Below are 19,570 nucleotides of genomic sequence, written 5' to 3'. Positions count from 1 at the left end.
ATCGTGTACAGAATGGAGTACAGATTTAGCAAACAGACTTCCTTGAGAAGAAGTCGAGTCCAGAGCATAATGTTTTATAAAGGTATGCATGGATGACCATGTGACTGCTGCACAAGTGTCTTGTACAGAGACACCCCTTTTTAGTGCCGTCGAAGTTGCTATGTCCCTGGTTGAATGAGCTCTCAATCCATCAGGTGGTTCTTTCCCAGCCAATCTATAACATTCTGTTATAGCCAAAATTATCCATCTAGATAATGTTTGTTTAGTTACTGCCAGTCCCAATTTGCGTCCAGTGTACCCCACAAAAAGTTGATCACACTGACGTATTTTTGCCAATCTTGAAATGTAGAAACTAAGAGCTCCTCTGAGATCTAGTCTATGTAGCCGCTCCTCTTCTTTGCTTTCAGTATTGTTTTCAAAGTAAGGAGCATTAACGGACAAGAATGTAAAGGCTCAAATGGAATACATGTGAGAAATTTTAGAACTAAGTTCAAATCCCACACTGGAACCTGGAAAGGTATTGGTGGAAATACATTGTTTAACCCTTTCAAGAATTGAATTATTAAATAGGTATCTTGAAGTAAGATTCTTCTTCTGAAGAGCACTTAAAAATGGACAGTGCTGCCAAGTATCCTTTTATCGTACCAACCTGGAGCCCCAGATTAGCTAGATGTAACAGAAAAGATAAAATTGTGAGGATATTACATTGAAATGGGTCCACATTCTTTTATCTGCACCAGTTACTGAACTTATTCCAACGACACCGATACAGAGATTTGGTTGCTGACCTTCTGGCCGAAAGCAAAATCTCCATCACGTCATCCGGAAGATCCCAACCCTTGCATCTCAACCTCTCAGAAGCCATGCGTGAAGGTTGAGTGTGTTGACCTCCGGATGGAGAACAAATCTTCCTCTCGCGAGATCTTCTTGGAAGACGTATTGGAGGGCAGATGGACCTGTCCAGAAGGTCCGGGTACCACGTTCTCCTGGCCCAATCTGGGGCAATTAGGATCATCGTTTTCCTGAACTGTCTCAACCTCCTTATTACCTGAGGGATCACAGGGACTGGAGGAAACGCATACAGAAGAGGAAAATCCCATTCCAGTGTGAATGCGTCTACTAGAGCTCCTCTCGTGGGGAAATTTCCCTTGAGCAGTACAGTTCGCACTTCCTGTTGACACTGGTCGCGAACTGATCCACCTGCGGGGTTCCCCAAAGGGCAAAGATCTCTTGAAGGACTTCCCGAGCTAGTTCCCACTCATGGGAGACTGTACTCTGCCTGCTCAGAGCGTCCGTTGCTGTGTTTTGCTCTCCGGCTAGATGAATTGCCGAAAGTGAGATCGCTTCTTGTATTGCCCAGAACCAGAGTTGCATCTCCTCTCTGCACAACTGCAGTGACTCCACTCCTCCTCTCTTGTTGAGGTAGTACATGGCCACTGTGTTGTCCGTCATTATCAGGACATTTCTTTCCCCATACAGAGGGCAGGAAGGCCTTCAGCGCTAGTCTGATTGCCCTCAACTCCAAAAGGTTGATGTGAAGTTTGGACTCCGATGGAGACTAACGACCGCTGATTGTCAGATCGTAGGTATGGGCTCCTCACCCCGTGAGTGAGGCGTCCGTCACTACTGTTATCTCCGGCCATGGTTGCCAAAAAGATTCTCCTCTGAGAATATGATGTCTGCAAGCCCACCATTGTAGATCCTGTGCTACTTTGGCTGGAACCTGCAACAGACCTGACATTTCCCCAGAGAATTGAGACTATTGAGTTCTGAGAGCCCATTGAAGGGGTCTCATTCTCAATCTGGCTTCTGGCACCAGATAAATGCAGGATGCCATCAGACCGAGCAACCTGAGAAAAACGAAGGCCGGAAGATACTGGGCATTCTGGAATCTTGTTATCATTTGCAGAATGTGGTGAGCTCTCTCTTCGAGAGACAAGGCTTTGCCCGAGCAAGTATCCAGGACTGCTCCAATAAACTGGAGTTTCTGTGATGGTATCATGTTTGACTTTTTTAAATTCAGAGAAAACTCTAGTTTGTGAAGGAAGTGACAAGATGATCCTGGGCTTGCTCCGGGGAGCGTGCTCTGATCATCCAAGCGTCCAGATAGGGGTAGACATGAATCCCCTCTCTCCTGAGACTTGCTGCCACCACCGCCATCAACTTGGTGAAAACTCTTGAAGCGGAGGTTAACCTGAATGGCAGAACTCAAAACTGATAGTGAGACTTGCCAATCGCAAACCTTAGGTACTTTCTGTGCTTGAGATGGATTGGCACATGAAAGTAAGCATCCTGAAGGTCCAAGGATACCAACCAATCCTGGAGTTGGAGAGCCTGAAGGATCTGAGAAAGTGTGACCATCTTGAACTTGTCCTTCCTTAGGAACTTGTTCAAGTTTCTCAAGTCCAAGATGGGTCTCAGTCCTCTGTCCTTCTTTGGGATGAGAAAATATGGGGAATATCAACCCTTGTTCCTCTCCGCTACAGGTACATGTTCCATTGCACCTTTCTGTAGCAGGGTTAAGACTTCCTGCAACAGGAGCGGATCCGGATGTTTGACAGAGTTGTATCCCGGGGGGTGATTCTGAGGTTTCCTTAGAAAAGGAAGGCAGTAACCTTGGGATACTGTTTCCAGTGTCCAAGCATCTGAAGTAATGCCCCACCATTCTTCTAGATGCTGTGAGATCCTGCCTCCCACTGGGGTCTTGTGGGTCAAAACCTCAGAGTGGTTTTGCGGCAGCTGCAGCAGCGGCTGAAGGGACAGATGCCGCAGCTGGGGCAGATCTAGCACCTTTTCCTCACCCCCTGAGGGCATTTTCTTTGACCTCTTTGACTGGCCTGTCCTCTTCCTTTTCCAATTCAGGAATAACGACAAAAGGACGAACTCTCCAGGAAGATGAGCCTGTGTAGGGACGTTGCTGAGGTTGTCTTATAGCGGCACTGAGAGATTTAGCCGCTGCTTTGGAGGTCTGCAGCTTATCCAAACTTTCATCTGCCTTGCTGCCAAACAACCTCGAGCCATCAAAGGGCATATTAAGAAGCCTGGATTGCACATCCGGTGCAAAACCAGACTTTCTTAGCCACGCAAATCTACGTAGCACTGTGCTAGTTGCCATGGACCTACTGATATGGTCAGCTGTGTCCAAACCGGATTGAAGGCATTCTCCCGAACCCTCCTTTCCTTCCCTTATTATGGCTAGAAAACCATCACGCTCTTCACCTTCTGGGATGTGTTCAGCTGCCGCTGACATGCAGTCCCACAGGGTATAAGTGAACCATGCCAAGGTACAGGTTACATTAGTAGACTTCAAAGCCATACTCCATGATGTAAAAATCTTCCTAGATCATGCATCCACCTTTTTATCGTCCCTATCTGGAGGGATTGTAGTGTACGCAGCATTTCATGTGGAAGTGGCTGCTTGTACTACCAGACTTTCTGGAGTTGGAGGTTTACTCAGATATTCCGGATCAGAATTGCAGGGTCTATATTCAGACACACATTTTTTATTAACTGCCGGGATGGCTTCAGGGTGTTCCCATGCAGAACTAACCCTTCTCTGCAAGGCAATGTGAAAAAGGAGAATGGGGTCTTGTTGAGGAGTTCCTGATAGTATATCAGTCATGTCATCATCTTGACAGACTGGTGAACTTCTACCCCACCCAATAAGTTCTGTAACTCTATTCATGAGTTTTCTGTAGCCCGCATCAGCTTGCTCTGATGGGTATGGCTTGTCAAATTCGTACTCTGGAGAAGTGTCAGACCACTTGCAGTATGTAAACATTCCTGTAGATCTTCAATTTTTGATTGAGGATTTATTAATTCCTCTGGAACAGATCTTGTGCCAAATTTAACACCAGCAGAGGTGACTTCTTCCTCTTCTGATGATTCTCCCGCATAGATAGATGATATGGTCCTGAAAAAAATCATGTCTATTCTCAGGTTGAAAAACCTTTTCTGGTAATGTAGGTGTTATAAAAGGCTTGGGCGTTGACATAAACGTCGATGGTACCGATGTCATAACCACATCCATCGTGATCGTCGAGAGAACCTTCGATGACCTTGATGTAATCGTCGAGGGGGTTGGGAAAACTGTCGAAGGAGCTTTCGAAGTTATCGAACGTGAACCTGTCGTTTCCTTCAAAAGAATTTTCGACTCGAGGGCCTTTGAAGTCTCCGATGGCGTTGAAGTCGACTTCCATGGCGTGTAATGTTTCGACGCCATTTTGTTTCCCTCTACCTTTGATTTATGCACCAAAGGGTCTTTTTCATGAGGTGATCGAGAAGAGTCTCTCGATGACACCCTCAATGACTTTTTATCAGCTTTCCTCATTTTGGACCTCCCTCTAATGTTTTTCGTGAATAGGGGCATGGTCTCCTTTAGCCTTTTTTGAGGGGGTCTGGGCTGCGTTCTCAACATTTTTTACCATGGAAACTCGAAAGGCTTCCCATTTACTCGGGGAGTCATGCTTTGATGGGCATGCCATCACCTCCTCCGAAGACATCGATGCCGTCTTTTCTTTGTCTTTTTGGACGTCGAAGAAGACGACTTTCTCGATCTACTCCTCGACCTATGCTTTTTACGATACTTTTTCGAAGACTCGGCCGAGTCTTTCCCTTTCGAAGACTTCGATGAACCCTCCCCCATCGCCAGTTTACCTCTGCATTCTCTCAAGGCTTTATGGGTCATAGACTGGCACGAACCACAGTCTTCAATTCGGTGGTCGGAACCGAGGCACCAAAGACAATTTTTGTGTGGATCAGTCAGAGACATTTTCTTTCCACACTTCAGAAATTTTTTAAATCCCGTCTTCGGCTTGGAAGGGTTCGAAGAAGAAGACATAGCTTTCCTTCACAAGAGATTGAAGCGCCGTTGAAACGATCCGAAGCGAAGCTAACAGAAAAACGGAACTTAAGCCAGCGGCCGCGCTCGAGGCTCTTATACAGACGATGACGTCTGTGTTCGACGGGTGCCGCTGAGGGACATTGACGCCGTGGCCTCGAGGGGAGCGCCCTCTGGTGGAAAGGAGAAAATATTTTCTGAAGCAGCAAGCTGAAGGTAGGGATATATCCAAGATGAGGAATACGTGGGAGGACACAATCCATTCAAAAGAAGATACCCACTCTGACTCCTCCTTTATGCTATAAACCCACCACCGCAAACCCCCGTCAAAGCATTAACATTCCTAAAGTTCGCTTTGCCCAAAAATACCAGTAAAATCTAAAGGAAAACATCCCAGTTCCAATGCCCTTTGCCCGAAACCAAGCCTAGCATGCACACATGTATTCATTCCAACCTGTTGGGGAGCATTTTCATTTTAGTGTTTAATTCCTCCCACCTTAGAACCCCCAGCTCTTTTGCTGGACTTTGGGACTTTTAACTTTTAATCCTATGTTTTCTGTGTTCGACAATCTTCATAGGCATCTTTTTACATTGTGACACACAGCACCCTCCGTGCAGTGTCACTGTTAAGGTTTAAATACCGTCTCTTGGTTAAACTACTTTTTGCCAAGAGCAGTATAGTGAAATTGACTTTACTTACCTTTTGTAACTTTGTAGACCCAGCACACACAATCTTCCATACACTGCTGGGGGGTTGCTTAATATCCCGTGCCTAATTTCTCATGTAACATTTTTATGTTACCCTTTCTACAATTAATGGCTGGTGGCAGTGGTTTACTTTTTCCTACCATGGTCTGTTTTTACCGCAGACTGAACCCTCAGCTGCAGTATTACACCCATGGGTGCCCATTTTGTCAAAATGGCCCAGTCTTCTTTTTTCGCCATTTCTTGTTGTAAAGGTACTTCTTGAGATTTACTCTGCGCGCCAAAACAGGTTTGGTTCCTTTGTTCATTTCGTCTTTGGCGGGATTCACTGGTGAAGCCCGCCTCTGGCTCCAGCAGGCCAGGAAGCAAGGGAGGTGCCTGAAAATCCCTGTGCTTAGTCTCCTTGGTTACAGGAATGCACCCAAAGATGATTGGCTGGCTGGCTGTCCGTGAAGGACAGCCACCCTGCTTTGTGAGTAACAGCTAGGCTGCGAATGAATGGGAGAGACTTGCATAAAAGGCAAGTTATTTTGCAAGGAAAGCAGAGTCGACCACTGGATGAAGGAATCCAAATAAGAACTTGGAAGAGAAGCTTGCTGCAACTCCTGGACCGTTGGTTTGCCCGGTGAAGCCCTGCTGCAGTGCCGAAGCTCTGAATTCGCCTCGACTAGAGAAGCCCTGCAAAAACCAACTTCTTCCCTTGAGTTGGTGGGAACAATCGACCCCATGACAAACTCGACTGGAAATCCTCTCTCTGTTGGCAGTACTGCCATTGCTGTTCCAGGAACCGAGTGCCAGGGGACAGGAACACCAGAATCGTGTGCATTTTATTTAAGCCGGAGCTCCAGGAAGATCCTCTGGATCCCTCGAAGCAGGGCTGACCAAGCCGGAGCTACCTCAAAAGAGTGCTGGACCCCAGAATCAAGGCAAGCCTACGAGGTGTCCAAGAACCACGGTGATGCTCTTTGCGAGAAGCTGAAACCACAAAGTGCCGCTGATCTGAACTTTTCCCATTGCTGCCGCCGACCTTCGAATCGTAGTGCAGGAGTCCCCAGACGTCCTCCCTCTTGTCCCCAAGACTGAGGCCCAGGAACAACAGGATCTGCAGGAACTACAACAGGAACAGAAGCCAGCTAGAACCATTTCTTCAGACTTAAGGTACTGTGAACTAAGTGGTACTTAACTCTTGTTGTGTATCTTGCTTGCTCTCAGTTGAGACTTGCATTGGCTGGCCTTTGCAGAGTTGCTTGCAGCTTTGCCCATCACAAGCCTCCCAGCTTGTGGCCCAACAGTGATTTCATTTTCAACAAAACTCTCTTATAACATTGTACAAGACTTTTTACTTGCCTTCAGGAAGTGCCTCAGCTCCCCTAAACTTTGCTCAGGTTACATTGGATGTCCTGGCTCCCTGAAGACTCTTCTAACCTCTGACGTTGTGTTTTAACTATCCCTCCAAAATGTCTTACATATCTTAATTGTATAGCTGGGAAAGGGTTAACATACATTGCATTGGGGGGTTCAAAAGTGCTTACCTGTTTGAGAAACGTGTTAACCATGGTTTTCTTCCATAACCTTTTCCTTTTTGCCACAACCTCAGTATTACCATCCAAGTGTGAAAAGTGATATATTAATGTCCACAGTGTCCTAGCTATTGAAGTCACCTCAGGGTGTAAGAAAATCTGTGTGCCATCCAAAAAGGGTATCTACTTACTTTATTGAACTGAAGTGTATTTTGAAGCATATTTTTATTGTTGCCAATTACTCCCTTCTAAAGAATGCTCATTTTAAAACAGACTAAATAAATAATTATTTTATCAAGAAACCTTGAGTATAAGTATTATTTGAATATGTGTCACTGGAAACTATGTTGCAACCCTACAGCTCACATTGACCCCTCTGCTCAGTCACTGTACCAACTTGTGTAGTACAGACGAATAGTAAAGGTTGGGTTACCTACAGCCAAGAGGACAAGGCTGGTGTAGTCTCCCACAGGGTTACTACATACAAACTTGCCTAACACTACCCATTCACCCACTCATCCAGTTGAGGACTGGCGAATTTCTTAATTGGATGGCTGCAAACATTTCCCACAAACAAGCCTGAGGGAGCAAGCATAGTGAGGGAGCCCAAATCAACCAAATGGTAACGCATTCTGAATACAGGGTCAAAATGGGGCATTATAAACCACACTTTCTGTAAACCACACTTTCTCGGACAGTGTGCAATTGGTTTTGTAGCGCATGTCCAATCCAAAAATCCAACAGACGCAATTTAGGAGCATTTCTCCCCTATTAGGGAGATTTATCATTTTTATGCTTGATCGCCCTCTCCTGGCGATATCCCCAACACTTTTTGCTGTACTTCTGGACCTTTTTCTTTAATCCTGAACGAGTAGAGCTTTTTCCCACTCGTTCATTTTTGTGGCTCTGTCTTTTACTCTATTCTTTGTTTTCTACCTGTACTATGGAGTCTATTTTTCTCCATAAACTCTTAAATGTATCTGCATTATACTATTGCAGCACATAGTTCCTTATGGGCAGTATTGCTGGGGAGCTTTAGTGTTCTCCTTTGAGATCCCTTTCTTTATCCTGGAGTAACTGCAGTTCTAAAATGTTGTAGTCTGAGAGATGTGCACACACCACCTTGTGTGGAGTGCCAAGGGGATACTACCCCCCATTCTCTCTGCTCCTGTGACTTTTTAGTCACAGAGACAGCCTCCTAGTTATGGCTAGTGCAGTGGACGTGTTCAACCGACTATTGTGTAATTACTCTACCATAGCCTCGGTAGTGCACAATAGGGGCATCCAAGTACCGACTTGGGGCCCGCATTTTTTTTTTCGCCATTACTAGCTTGGTTGTCCTTCGTTAGCCCTTCTTCTATCGTTCTGCCAGGGAGAGTTCAGTGTGTGTGTTTTGTCTTTGGCAGGAACCCTTGGGTGTCCCTGCCTAGGCTCCAGAGTGTCTGGAGCAGGCAGGAAGTGGGCAAGGAGTTGTCTAGCCCTCTGTCCTTTGTCTGCCAGAATGCCTGAATAGAACAAGCTCCCACTGGGGATCTGGCTGTCCTGATTGGACAGCCAAACACCCCTTTCTGTATATTGCTGAGAGATTGCAGAGGAGTGTGTGCTGGAACTGAATAAAAGGTGAGGCTCCTGGACTGAAAAGCAAGTCGATCAATGGAAGCTGAAGTAACCGAAGACGACAACCAGAGATGCCTGCAGACCCTTTGTGCAATACAGTGAAGCGACCTCTGCTGTCCTGGCCAGTTTTCTGTGCGAGGGAGGAGCTCTGAAGAGGACTCCTTCCTTTTGGCAGGTGGGAACAACCAGTCCCAAGACTACCTTTGATTTTAGCCCCCAAGGTCCTGTGAGTTTCCAGAGCTGCGGAATCCCACTACCAGGAGACCTGCTGCCCATTTTGACTGCATCAAAAGGCCAAATCCGTCTAAATCTTTGCTGAGCCCTCAAGGACACTCCAGGGATCCCATCCAACATCACCCAGACCTCATCAGAGTGCAGGACTGCAGGAAGCGAAGAAGATTGACCAGGCTATCCGGATTGTTGGTGCTGCAGAAAAGGCATCAAAACCACAGAGTGAACCAAGAGGTTTCTGAACGTTGTGCCTCAGATCCAACCTCGAGACTGCTGCTGAGAGATCCCATCCATTGTCCTGCCTTCAGTCACCAGACCAAGGAATCCAGAGGTCGGGTCCAGAGCTGCAACATCACAGAGCACGCAGCACAAACATGTTCTTCTAACCAAAGCTACGGTAGTGAAAAGGGTATCCCTTACCTGATTCCAGAAAGTCACTCCAGAGCATTGGAGTGCAGGTAGAGGGGTCCAGGCCAACCCCCTATTACCTCTGACTCAAGCCGCTGCTTGTGTCCCCTTTAGCAAGTTCCTTTAACAGGGTCTCCAACATTGGTTAAACCTTCCTGTATCCCCCCTCCTAGAGACTAGAAAGTATCCACAGGAACTTTTGATTACTTCTGCATTGCTAGACTTTAACCCGATACAAACTGCCTTTTAGCTAGGGTTGCGTTTTTGATTTTACAAGATTTGCTGTGCTGTGAAAAAGCCTCTAGAAACTGAAGCTCTAAAAGGATAACACTAACCGACAGTTTTCCCAAAAATCACCATCTTATATGTGTATCCAGACTAAATACAATTGCTGTATTATTTTGGGGTTGCGCAGTATTACCGATAGAACTGTCAAACTCCTATAACAATTGTATGCGTTCAGCAACTACCAACTAAAAAGTGACCATTTGAAAGTATTGAAAAGTATATATTTGTGCAATGGTTTATTGTGCTAAGTATTTAACTGACTCTTGGGTAAATATAATAAATCTATATTTTAATGAACATTTATGTTTGTTTCTTTGATATGCTTTACATACTGAGTTCATCTAAAGCCCACATCTTCCTCTTAAGATAAGCCTGACTGCTCTGCCACTCAACCAAGGTCTGGAGTTAGTATAGACTGATAAGAGTTGGAGGATCTACAAACCACTGGGATAGCTTACTAAAGTCTTATCTACAAGTAGGACTTTAGTAAAACTCCTCTACCATACCCCCCCCCCAAACCCACCCAAACACATTTTCATGATGCCTTTGCCCACAATATATGCCATTATAAAAACATGTTCGCTTACTGTGCCCTTACATGTCCATGATGGCTTCACAAATATACGCTAGGATAGGAATCTCATAAATCCTGCTCTCTGTATGTAGATTTTTGCAAGAATGGTCAGAGAGGGGAATCTACAGTGCTTGAAAGAGCTCTCCAACTATAGAGAGATCCTGTTGAGGGAGACGGATACAACCAAGAATATGATCAGAAACCCTTTGAGGGTTAAAACATGGTTGTATTAAAGAGATTGGGCCAACACATTAGTAGACAAAAGGCATGGTTACAAATCTCTTGCTCACCTAGCTATTGATTATTAAAGAAAAGAGGAATTGTGGCTCCTTATTGGTCTATTTATCTGAATCGTCGGGTTAGAAGATCTTTCCCAAGATTCAGATGGAATCTACATCACATGAAAAACTAGAACACAATATGGTCGGATTCCAATGGAGCCTTTAATATGCAGATTTTCTCTCCTCCAGGAATCGGTAGAGGATCTCAAACACTGCTGCTCATATATGTCCAGCTCTTGCTAGGAAACGCACACAGCACCTTGGAAAGTTTTGATTATGCTTTATCGAAATCAAGCAAAGAGGACCTGTGGAATAAGTGTTTGTCTGGCAGGACCACATCTATTGTCATATCTGTCGTAGGCTTTTTAAACTTTTTAGAACTGATTAAATAACTGACCCCTTAGTTTAATTCCTTGTGGATAGAGACGTGGGAAAACTAAAGTAAAAGCTGTCCTCTTGTTGTGAAGTAGTACTGTTGAATATAATATATTTTATGACGAATTAGGTTTTAATCAGTTATTGTGTGAAGTATTGTGTAATATTTGTATGGTTTTATTAACTTGTGTACTGTTGTATTATGTAATTAATAAAGGCAAGGTTGGCAAACAAAAAACAAAATTTAAAAACATTTTGAATAATCGGTCAAAATGGTGCATTGCACAGCACACTTTCTGTGAAAGATTAGGTAAACTGCCAGACAGTTTGCAATTGGTTTTGTAGCACACGTCCAATACAAATATCAAATGGATGCAATTCAGCACAGTGCTCAGAAGCATTCCCCCTACCCCGAACGCATTTTCATGATGCCTTTGCCCACAACATATGCCACTATAAAAATATATTCTCTCTTGCTGTGCTCATAAATGTCCACAATGGCTGCACTAATATACGCCAGTATTCACATGTAAGAACATACTTGTGTTTGCATTGCACCATATTATAAGAAAACATTTCTAGGCTGGCTCTGCCAATATATGGCAGTACCCCCACTACTGTTGGCTTTGCCATGAAACATGCCATACCACAATAAGAAAACTTGTCCAAACTGGCTGCACCCAAATGCCAGTGTAACCACGTTACACCACATATCATGCTTGCTTTATTATGGATGGATGCCCATTAAAAATGCAGTAGTAGCACTCCCCTGGCCACCACCTGACAAAATCTGCTCCTCAGCAGGTGGCCCATAACCACACAAATGTGCACATAAATTCACTTGCTCATTTACTCACACCTTTCACTCACTGAACCATGCACTCGCTCAGTCACACATGCATCTAGCCACCCAATACATCATACACTCATTCAATCATTCACACACATTACACAATGCATAACACATTCTTGCATGCACACATACAACATAAGCATGCAACAACCTCACATGCACACTTTCCAAAAGGAGTTGTTGCTTCTTACCTGCCGTTTTACGAATCAGTCTTCCCAGAGGGACTCCTCTGACTCCTGATCTCCACAACTCCAACAGAAAGCAGGAAGAGCTTCCTGGTTCCTAACATGCACAGTGGAGCTTGAGTGATTCCATCCTTTGCTGCAAATGGAACACTTCTTTCGGAAGTGCATGCACTAGGACTTCAGTAAGAAGTAATTTCTTTTTATAGCTTATAGCCCCCAACCCCAGGGCATGCCGCCACGAGGGACCCTGCTACTATGTCAATGAATGGGGGTGTGGGGAGCAGTGGCCCAAGACTCAATCGCTGCGATATGGGACACTGAGCTATGACAAAAAGTCATCTGCAAGGCTATTTCCTGCTATGTACTACTATCTGTTCCAACATATCCTTGCCTATGCACAGTTTGCAAAACAATGTTACACAATGCATGACAACATACTACTTTGAAATTGAAAGGACACAGAAGTGCATACCATTTTGCTGGATACAGCAGAGCTGTATGCCAGAACTATAGTTTTCACAGATGAACCAACACGCGGGAGAAGGTTATGAATTAAACCATGGAGTAAATGCTTTTCTCTCTGCGCATTGCTTACAGCTGGAGTGTCTTCCTCGGCATTCTCTGTGGAAGAAAATGAAACAATATAATTTTAGCACTGTGGAGAAGATTGTGCAAAGTTAATGTTTGCAAAGAGTGGGTATAGGTCTAAAACTAACTGGATTGTAGGCCCAGCATGATGTCTTAGAATCATCAAGTATTAAATCGTTCAGTGAAGCCCCACCAGTGAAGTCCAGTGAGAAACTAAACGTGTAAGAGGAGAAGCAGATATTGGGCCGCTTTGGAGTAATTTAAACCAAAAAGATTTAAATATTGAAGGGAGACTACATGCAGAGCATTAGTAAAAATATTTTAAAATGAGTTCTGAAAAACTGTTACTCTCAGATACAGAATAGGGATAATACAAGTGGAGCTGTATAGCGCTTTTCTTTCACCATTGCTGACCTCACTTAAGAAAAATAGGTGGAGGACATTAGTGGGAGAGGCAAACGCGAAACCTGTGGTGTTAATGGATGCAGATTGGAAGTAGCCAGCTCCAGTATACCAGTCTGCTTTATACAGGTTTGGCAGATTAATTTGGAAGCATGTTCCCACAGTGAAAAGCCCAATATCTGATAAGAAGACAGCACTTTGGGTCTAGTTTGCTGCTGATGTGGGAGAGTGATATACAGTGAAAGAGAGTGCCAATGTGCTAATCGCTAGGCATTTGGCGGCTAGGCCTGTGTGTGGGGAGGGTGTAGTGTAAGGAGATCTTAGAGTTGAGCCAGTTAGTCGGAGGGTGGGGGGAAATGTAGCCCTACCAGGGCAAAGCACCCTTCACTCCTACCATTGGCCTACTGCAAAAAGGTTCAATTTTACTAGCTCACATTGACATGGTCACTGTCTGTGATACACCTGCAAGTTAGCAAATGAGGGAAAGGGGAAGTTGGGTAACTACTCATTTACATAAGCTACAGACGAAGGCTACAGGAAAGAAGAACTTTTGGTTCAGAGAAAGGGCTGTTTGAAATGCGAGGTCTTTGTCACCCATTTCATATATCTAGTATGTTGCTTGTCAGACTGAGAGGACGCCTCAAAACTCACTCTAACCTGCTCAGGTGGTGTGCTCAGTGTCCTGCTGGGACTTTTATCCGTTAAGATGGATTTCCAAAATCAAGCTTGGAGGTGGCTTTTCTGATGCCAACCTAGACACTGAAATCTAGCCAAGCCCAATCAAGCCTGGTAGCAGAACAGCAAGGCTTAGAAGGGGTGCAAGTGTGGATGCAAGTGTGGTCTAGGGCTACAATGAGACACGCAGAGAACCACAATAATTACACTTAGACAGGTGATACAATGATTAGACCCTTAAAAGACACACTAAGCAATGAAACCTCTAGGCAAATATTAAGAATGTGATTCAAAAACAGTGCAATACAGATAAGTAATCATATTCAGAAAACACAGTGCAAACACTTTACAACAAAACTAAAACAGTTCCCTATGTCTAAAGCCCAGCCTTTAGATGGATTGGGCCAAGTGTCCTAGATACAAAATATATATTTTTCAGGTAGGTTTATAATGTTTATAATGTGATTGGACGATGCCAGTGGTTGTGATTTGAAGTTCCACAAGTTAAAGAAAGTTCAGGTAAGGCCTCTCTCAATCCCACTACACTAGAAAATGGCCCAGGAGAGGATCCATGTCCAGACCACCACTGATTTAAGTCATGAACTGGAGAGATGGGGACAGGACTTACACCCATGCAACACTGTTAGGGGTGGGGGATTTACAAATGTACTGTCTGAGGCAGCAATTGGGAAAGCCCACCTTGGGGAACAGGGTTACACTACTTGGGTTTACCCTAAACCACACAAGGGTTTGGTAGAATGGCGAGCAGCCCGGCTTAGTCTAAGAGGGAGGAGGGCTGTAGTGATGTACAAAGAACTCTGAGCATACACTTAGTCCAAGAAAACACTAATACAGTTCCAAGTCTTGGTTGTGCACAATCGGGTCAGCTATTTTCTAAAATTGAGGCTCTCTTTTTTTGCCATTCTTGGAGAATGGTACATAAGCTCTGCTCTTATTAGAAGGCTGTACCACCTGAGAATGTGGTAGCACGGACAGCGCAGCAAAGCTCATCTTAGGAGTGAGCGGGATGTAGCATACATATGGTCCAAAGAAACACTGATAAACTATGTATTTAAATACAAGTAGACCAAGATAATTCTTGGGTAAGTACTATAGCATCATATAAAAACAAACTCCATACCTATGGCATGCAAACCAAGGTTTAACCTTATTTAGAGGAGAAAGAAGCAAAACAAGGTGTGTCAAACCGAAGTAAATTACTTTCCCGAATGTATAACCTATTCTTGGGGAATGCAACCAGGTTAGATATACTTTTAGAATACAATCAGTATTTCAAGGGTAGATGACCCAGTCAGTCATGCAGAGACAATCAGTTATAAAATCATATAATAAACCAACCCTGTTACAAGTATAGACCTTGCAACATTACTTTGTAGAACTCCATTCAGAGCTAGTAAAACAACTCATAATTTCTGGCGGTGCCTCAAGCTACTCAATGATATATATGAACACAATACCTATTTTAGAATGCACTAAGCAAATCATGGAAAGCAAAAACTTATAACACTTTAAGAAAGACACAATGCATTTCAAGCTAAGTAATTGACCTATTGATACATAACCATCTTCTACCTAATAGCTAGTCACACCCAGTATAAGAAGTGTATAATACAGTTTCCAAGGTAAGTAAGAAGCTTATGAAACTATTTTAGAATAGCACCAAAGCAATTCAGTGAAGCACAACCCAGGGTTACAAGTTTAGAAGAGCAGCAGCTACTCAAGCTAAGACCTATACACTTTTAAGGGGGGCTACCAGCAACTCAAAGACAGGTATCAACTTAAAACAGAAAAGGGAAATCAACACCCAATCATACACTTTGAGAATGACACAAGGTTATTCAAGGCAGGTAAACCTTATTGGTGGGCTTTTACACTCATTTAGTTAAGAATACTAAAACGGTACTGTTAGAATAGTTTTTCTGAAGTCCAACTAAGGGCTTAGTAAACCCATTCATCTGAGACAGTACAAGACTCCACTCTTAGTATTAGGCTGTTCCACCAGAGTATATGGTAGCATAGACAGAGCAGCCAGGCTTATCTTAGGAGGGAGAGAGAAGGGCCGTAGAATCAGTACAAATACATTGTAGTACACCTATGGTCCAAAGAAGCACTGAAACACTATGTACTGTAAAATTAAAGCATTTATTTAAATACAAGTAGACCAATGCATATTGTGGGAAAATAAGTTCCATCACAATATATATAACCACAATTATGAAAACACAATACTATGCTTTAAAGTGCACAGACCTTGTTCAGAACGCCAACAATACTTCTAGGTAAGTCAGACCTTAGTATACCCATTTAGTATAGGGCACACAGTGTTAGGCAGAATTACATACACTACCCTCTGGGACCACCTCATACAATTAGGACTATAGGTGTAAGCAAAACCAACCTTTGGTAAAAGTCTGTACTACGCAGTTTTGTGGTAGCTAGCTGAGCACCCAGACTCATCTCAAGAGGGAATGTGAGCAGTACAAGAGGTTACACAGAGGTCTTACAATCACAGTGGTTCAATTAGACACTTACACTCAAGATTTCTGGGTAAAACACTTATTAATTTATTACACAATCATTTAGAAAACATTCAGGCAACTTAATATTATCCACAAACCCACTTAAATGTCAAACCAATGAGTTTCTGAACAAATTAGGCTCCCCTAAAATAGGAGCAAAATGGCATTTCAGTTACTTTCAATGGAAGTACAAAGGCACAAGTTAGCACAATAGATCACAAATACTTTCTTAGGCAGTGCAAATAGTTTCAGTTCACTAGAAGACTGAATGATTCAGTTCAATAGGCTTAGGCCAAAGTCAATGGACTAGTGTCTTGGATAGGAAAGAGCAGTTCTTGAAGTAAACGGTAAAGTCTTTGCAAAAGTTCTCAGAAGTAGTTTGTACAAAAAAGAAATCATATGTTGGGTCACAAACTGATTAGGCCTGCAAGTTGGGAAAGTTCCATGAACTTTCACCGCGAGAGAGGCGTTCTCTCAATCGGGTTGGCACAGTACCTTAATATGAAGCAAAAGATGCAGCTGAAGAGGTTTGTTCCTGGCAGTTCCTGCAGATCTCTCTGTTCCGGAGCCTCAGTCGTGGGGACAAGAGGGAGGATGTTGGGGGATTCCTGCACTGCACGGGATCGTCGGAAACTGACAAAATGGACTCAATTCAGTTCGCGTAGCTGTAATTCAAGCACACAAGCTGGTGTCTTTCCCCCTGGTTAATCCTAACCAGCTTCGAGAATGGTATCCAGGTGGCTTACGAGTTGATTGGTCCCACCAACTCAAAGGAAGAAGTCGTCCTTGAAGGGGCTTCTCTGTCGAGATGAATTCGGCAATTCGGACCTGCAGCACGGCTTCACCAGGCAAACCAACGGTCCAGAACATTGCAGGGGGAAACCTTAACTTGGGTGCCATCTATCCTAATCCCAAAAGTGCTCCTATTCACGTGTGCTTTGTATATGTTCTAGGAGAAGGTTAACCAAGTGCATTGCTTCCATATGTATTGTAAATATGACCCCATTGGTGATCACTGCCCCATATTAAAAATGGTACGATTTCTTTTTATTTTTAAATAAATATTGCATTTTCACCAACCGGTCTGGTTCATGGTCCATTGTGACCTAGGGTATTTGAAAAAGGGGGTGTAATACGAGTTGTGTAGAATCTCAAATTAAATTTGCACAAAATAAAGAGAAAGGCATATTAATTTAGCGCTACATCCTAGGCTGAGACCAAGGTGTGTCGCCTGATTGAAATTCTTAACAGTTAGTTAGGGTCCAGAGGCTTCTGAGTAGACACCATAGAAGGATTCCAGCAGTGGGCCTGGGTGAACTGGATGAGAAGACTCCCAATCAGAGAAACGCCACTAGGCTTTCCAGAAATCACACAGGCATAAGGTAAGTAAATATCCTAGCCAACACAGCACCCTAGGATGGAAGAAGAGTTGCAGCAAGAAGACTTTAGGATCTGCAGCCGGGACATTGGAAGGCAATTTCAGCAGGGTTCAACAGAGAAGGCGCTAGGCAAGAGTTTCCTCGTGACTGGATGCAGCTCTATGGTTTTGGCGCCATTCATATCGCTGGTCGGATTCTCGTTGTTTGCAAGGTCCGGGAGAGGGGACTTAGGACTCAAATCGCGTCTCTGGAGGTCCATCAGGATGCCAACAATGTTTCAGCTCGATTCGGAAGACTGTGCACCACACAATGACTTGCGGTCCCAGGGTATTGCAGCCTGGCAAGGTCGCAGCACGAGGTGGGATGGTTCGAAGTCTACTTGAGTCTGGCGGATCACTCCAGGCTCCCAGTCGGGATCGTTATTTTTGGAGTCCCCAGGTTGCATGGAAGGAAGGGCAACAGCAGGCTCTGGTTACACAGCAGACTCTCTGGTTACTGGAAATCGTCTCAGCAGTGTTTTCTTCATCTTCCTCTTTGGATTTGGTTTTAGTGGTCAACTTGTCAGCAGCTTCCAGGTTCCGAGTTTTTATCAGGAACTACAGCACAACCTCTGCATTCTCTCCCTGCATTTTACAGAAAGGGGCGGTCTGGTTGTCCAATCAGGACAGCCAGCCCCCCACTAAGTTGTTAACTTCCAGGAAAAGAAGAAGACACAGAGCTGCAGAGTTTTGGACTCCTCCCTCACTTCCTGCCTTTCCAGACACTCTGGAGCCTGGGCGGGGAATCCACGGGATTCCTGCTGAAGACAAAACAGCCACTGAGGTCGTTCCCACCTAGAATGGCAGGGAAAGACCTCAGAAAACAGCAAGCACACAAGAAAAAGCAAGAAAAGGAGGAGCCCCCCATTTTAGAAAAAAATTGTAGCCCTTCTGTGCATTACTGAGGCTGAATTAACAGCCTGCAAGTAATAAAGACTAAAGGTCATAAAGGTAAAACCACAGCCATTCATGTAAAACTCGCAATTGTAACAAAATGTTACCAGGTAAGTAAGGGGTAACATTGTAGACCCCCAGCACTCCACAAAAGGTGGGGTGGCCTGGCTCACTATATAAAATGTAAAGGGGGATGAAAATCCCACTTTACTACTTAGGAACTGTAGTTCATCCAAGTACAGCCCAAAATGTGTACGCAACTATAACTTCAACCATACACTATGGACAGGCATAAAAAGGTCACCCATAAAAAGACAAAGACTAGGCGAGAGGTGAAAAAGATTCCCCTTCAACTAGGGACAAGGTAAAATAGGTACCTGGTCAAAGCAAACAGTTCTGGGGTTTACACAGGTTAGGGTGATTTATCATAGCTATGAAAATCTTACCTAACAAGTACCAACACAATCATTTTTAGAAGGGGGGAAAACAGCAGAAGTTAGTAAAGCAACTTATATACTTTTTAGAGGGGCACAATTCAACTCAAGGGTAAGCATAAACTTAATGACACTTAGTAACCTCTTCTTTCACAGAGATACAGTTACCACACAAAGCTACTTTAGCAAGTAAGTACATTTACACTTATTATACTTTCGAGGCAGAGTTCTTTTCTTATCCAGTCCTTCCCTAGTCTATTGCATGAGTTCTTTCAGAGGCAGAAGAGGGACCATAGTGGTCTAGGTGCCAGCTGTAGGCAGGTTGAGATAGGGTTCAGTTGCAGGAAAGTCAAAGTTCCACAGGGGATCCTCTTAAACAAATAAGTATTCACTTTCAGAGTTAAAGTGTTCAGGGACTTCAAAGAAGGCTCCCTATATGCGTTCCGGAATTAGAACTGGGAAAGTGGTATGGGCAAACTCCCAACCACACAAATCACCCACTCAGCCTCACAGGATGCACATCAGACAAGGTCGGTATTGCCAAAGCCCACACAGTACCTTAGGAGAAAAGAAGAGCTTTGGAGTGGATGTCTTCAGGATGCAGCAGCACAGGACCCAGTTCCTGGATTCTTGGTTTGGAGATGAAAGGACTGGACACTGGATGGGAACTTGCAGCAGCAGTTATCAGGGAAGCTTCCAGCAAAGGTTTCTTCACAGATTCTCGCAGCCTGTAGATTTTGCAC

General features: G+C 44.1%; 1 protein-coding gene across 1 annotated transcript in view; it reads right to left on the bottom strand.

Annotated features, from left to right (window-relative positions):
- FBXL5 (F-box and leucine rich repeat protein 5) overlaps positions 1-19,570 on the bottom strand; it is a 406,066-nt gene that overhangs the window by 282,134 nt on the left and 104,362 nt on the right. Inside the window, exon 7 of the mRNA XM_069631934.1 lies at positions 12,350-12,498. Coding sequence (XP_069488035.1) covers positions 12,350-12,498 — 149 coding nt within the window. The remainder of the gene's footprint in view (positions 1-12,349; positions 12,499-19,570) is intronic.

Source organism: Ambystoma mexicanum, chromosome 6q (genome assembly GCF_040938575.1).
Source record: "Ambystoma mexicanum isolate Mex_15411 chromosome 6q, UKY_AmexF1_1, whole genome shotgun sequence".
NCBI classification, from domain to species: Eukaryota; Metazoa; Chordata; class Amphibia; order Caudata; family Ambystomatidae; genus Ambystoma; species Ambystoma mexicanum.
Note: the sequence above shows the minus strand (reverse complement) of the source record. Positions and strands in the feature narration are given on the sequence as shown.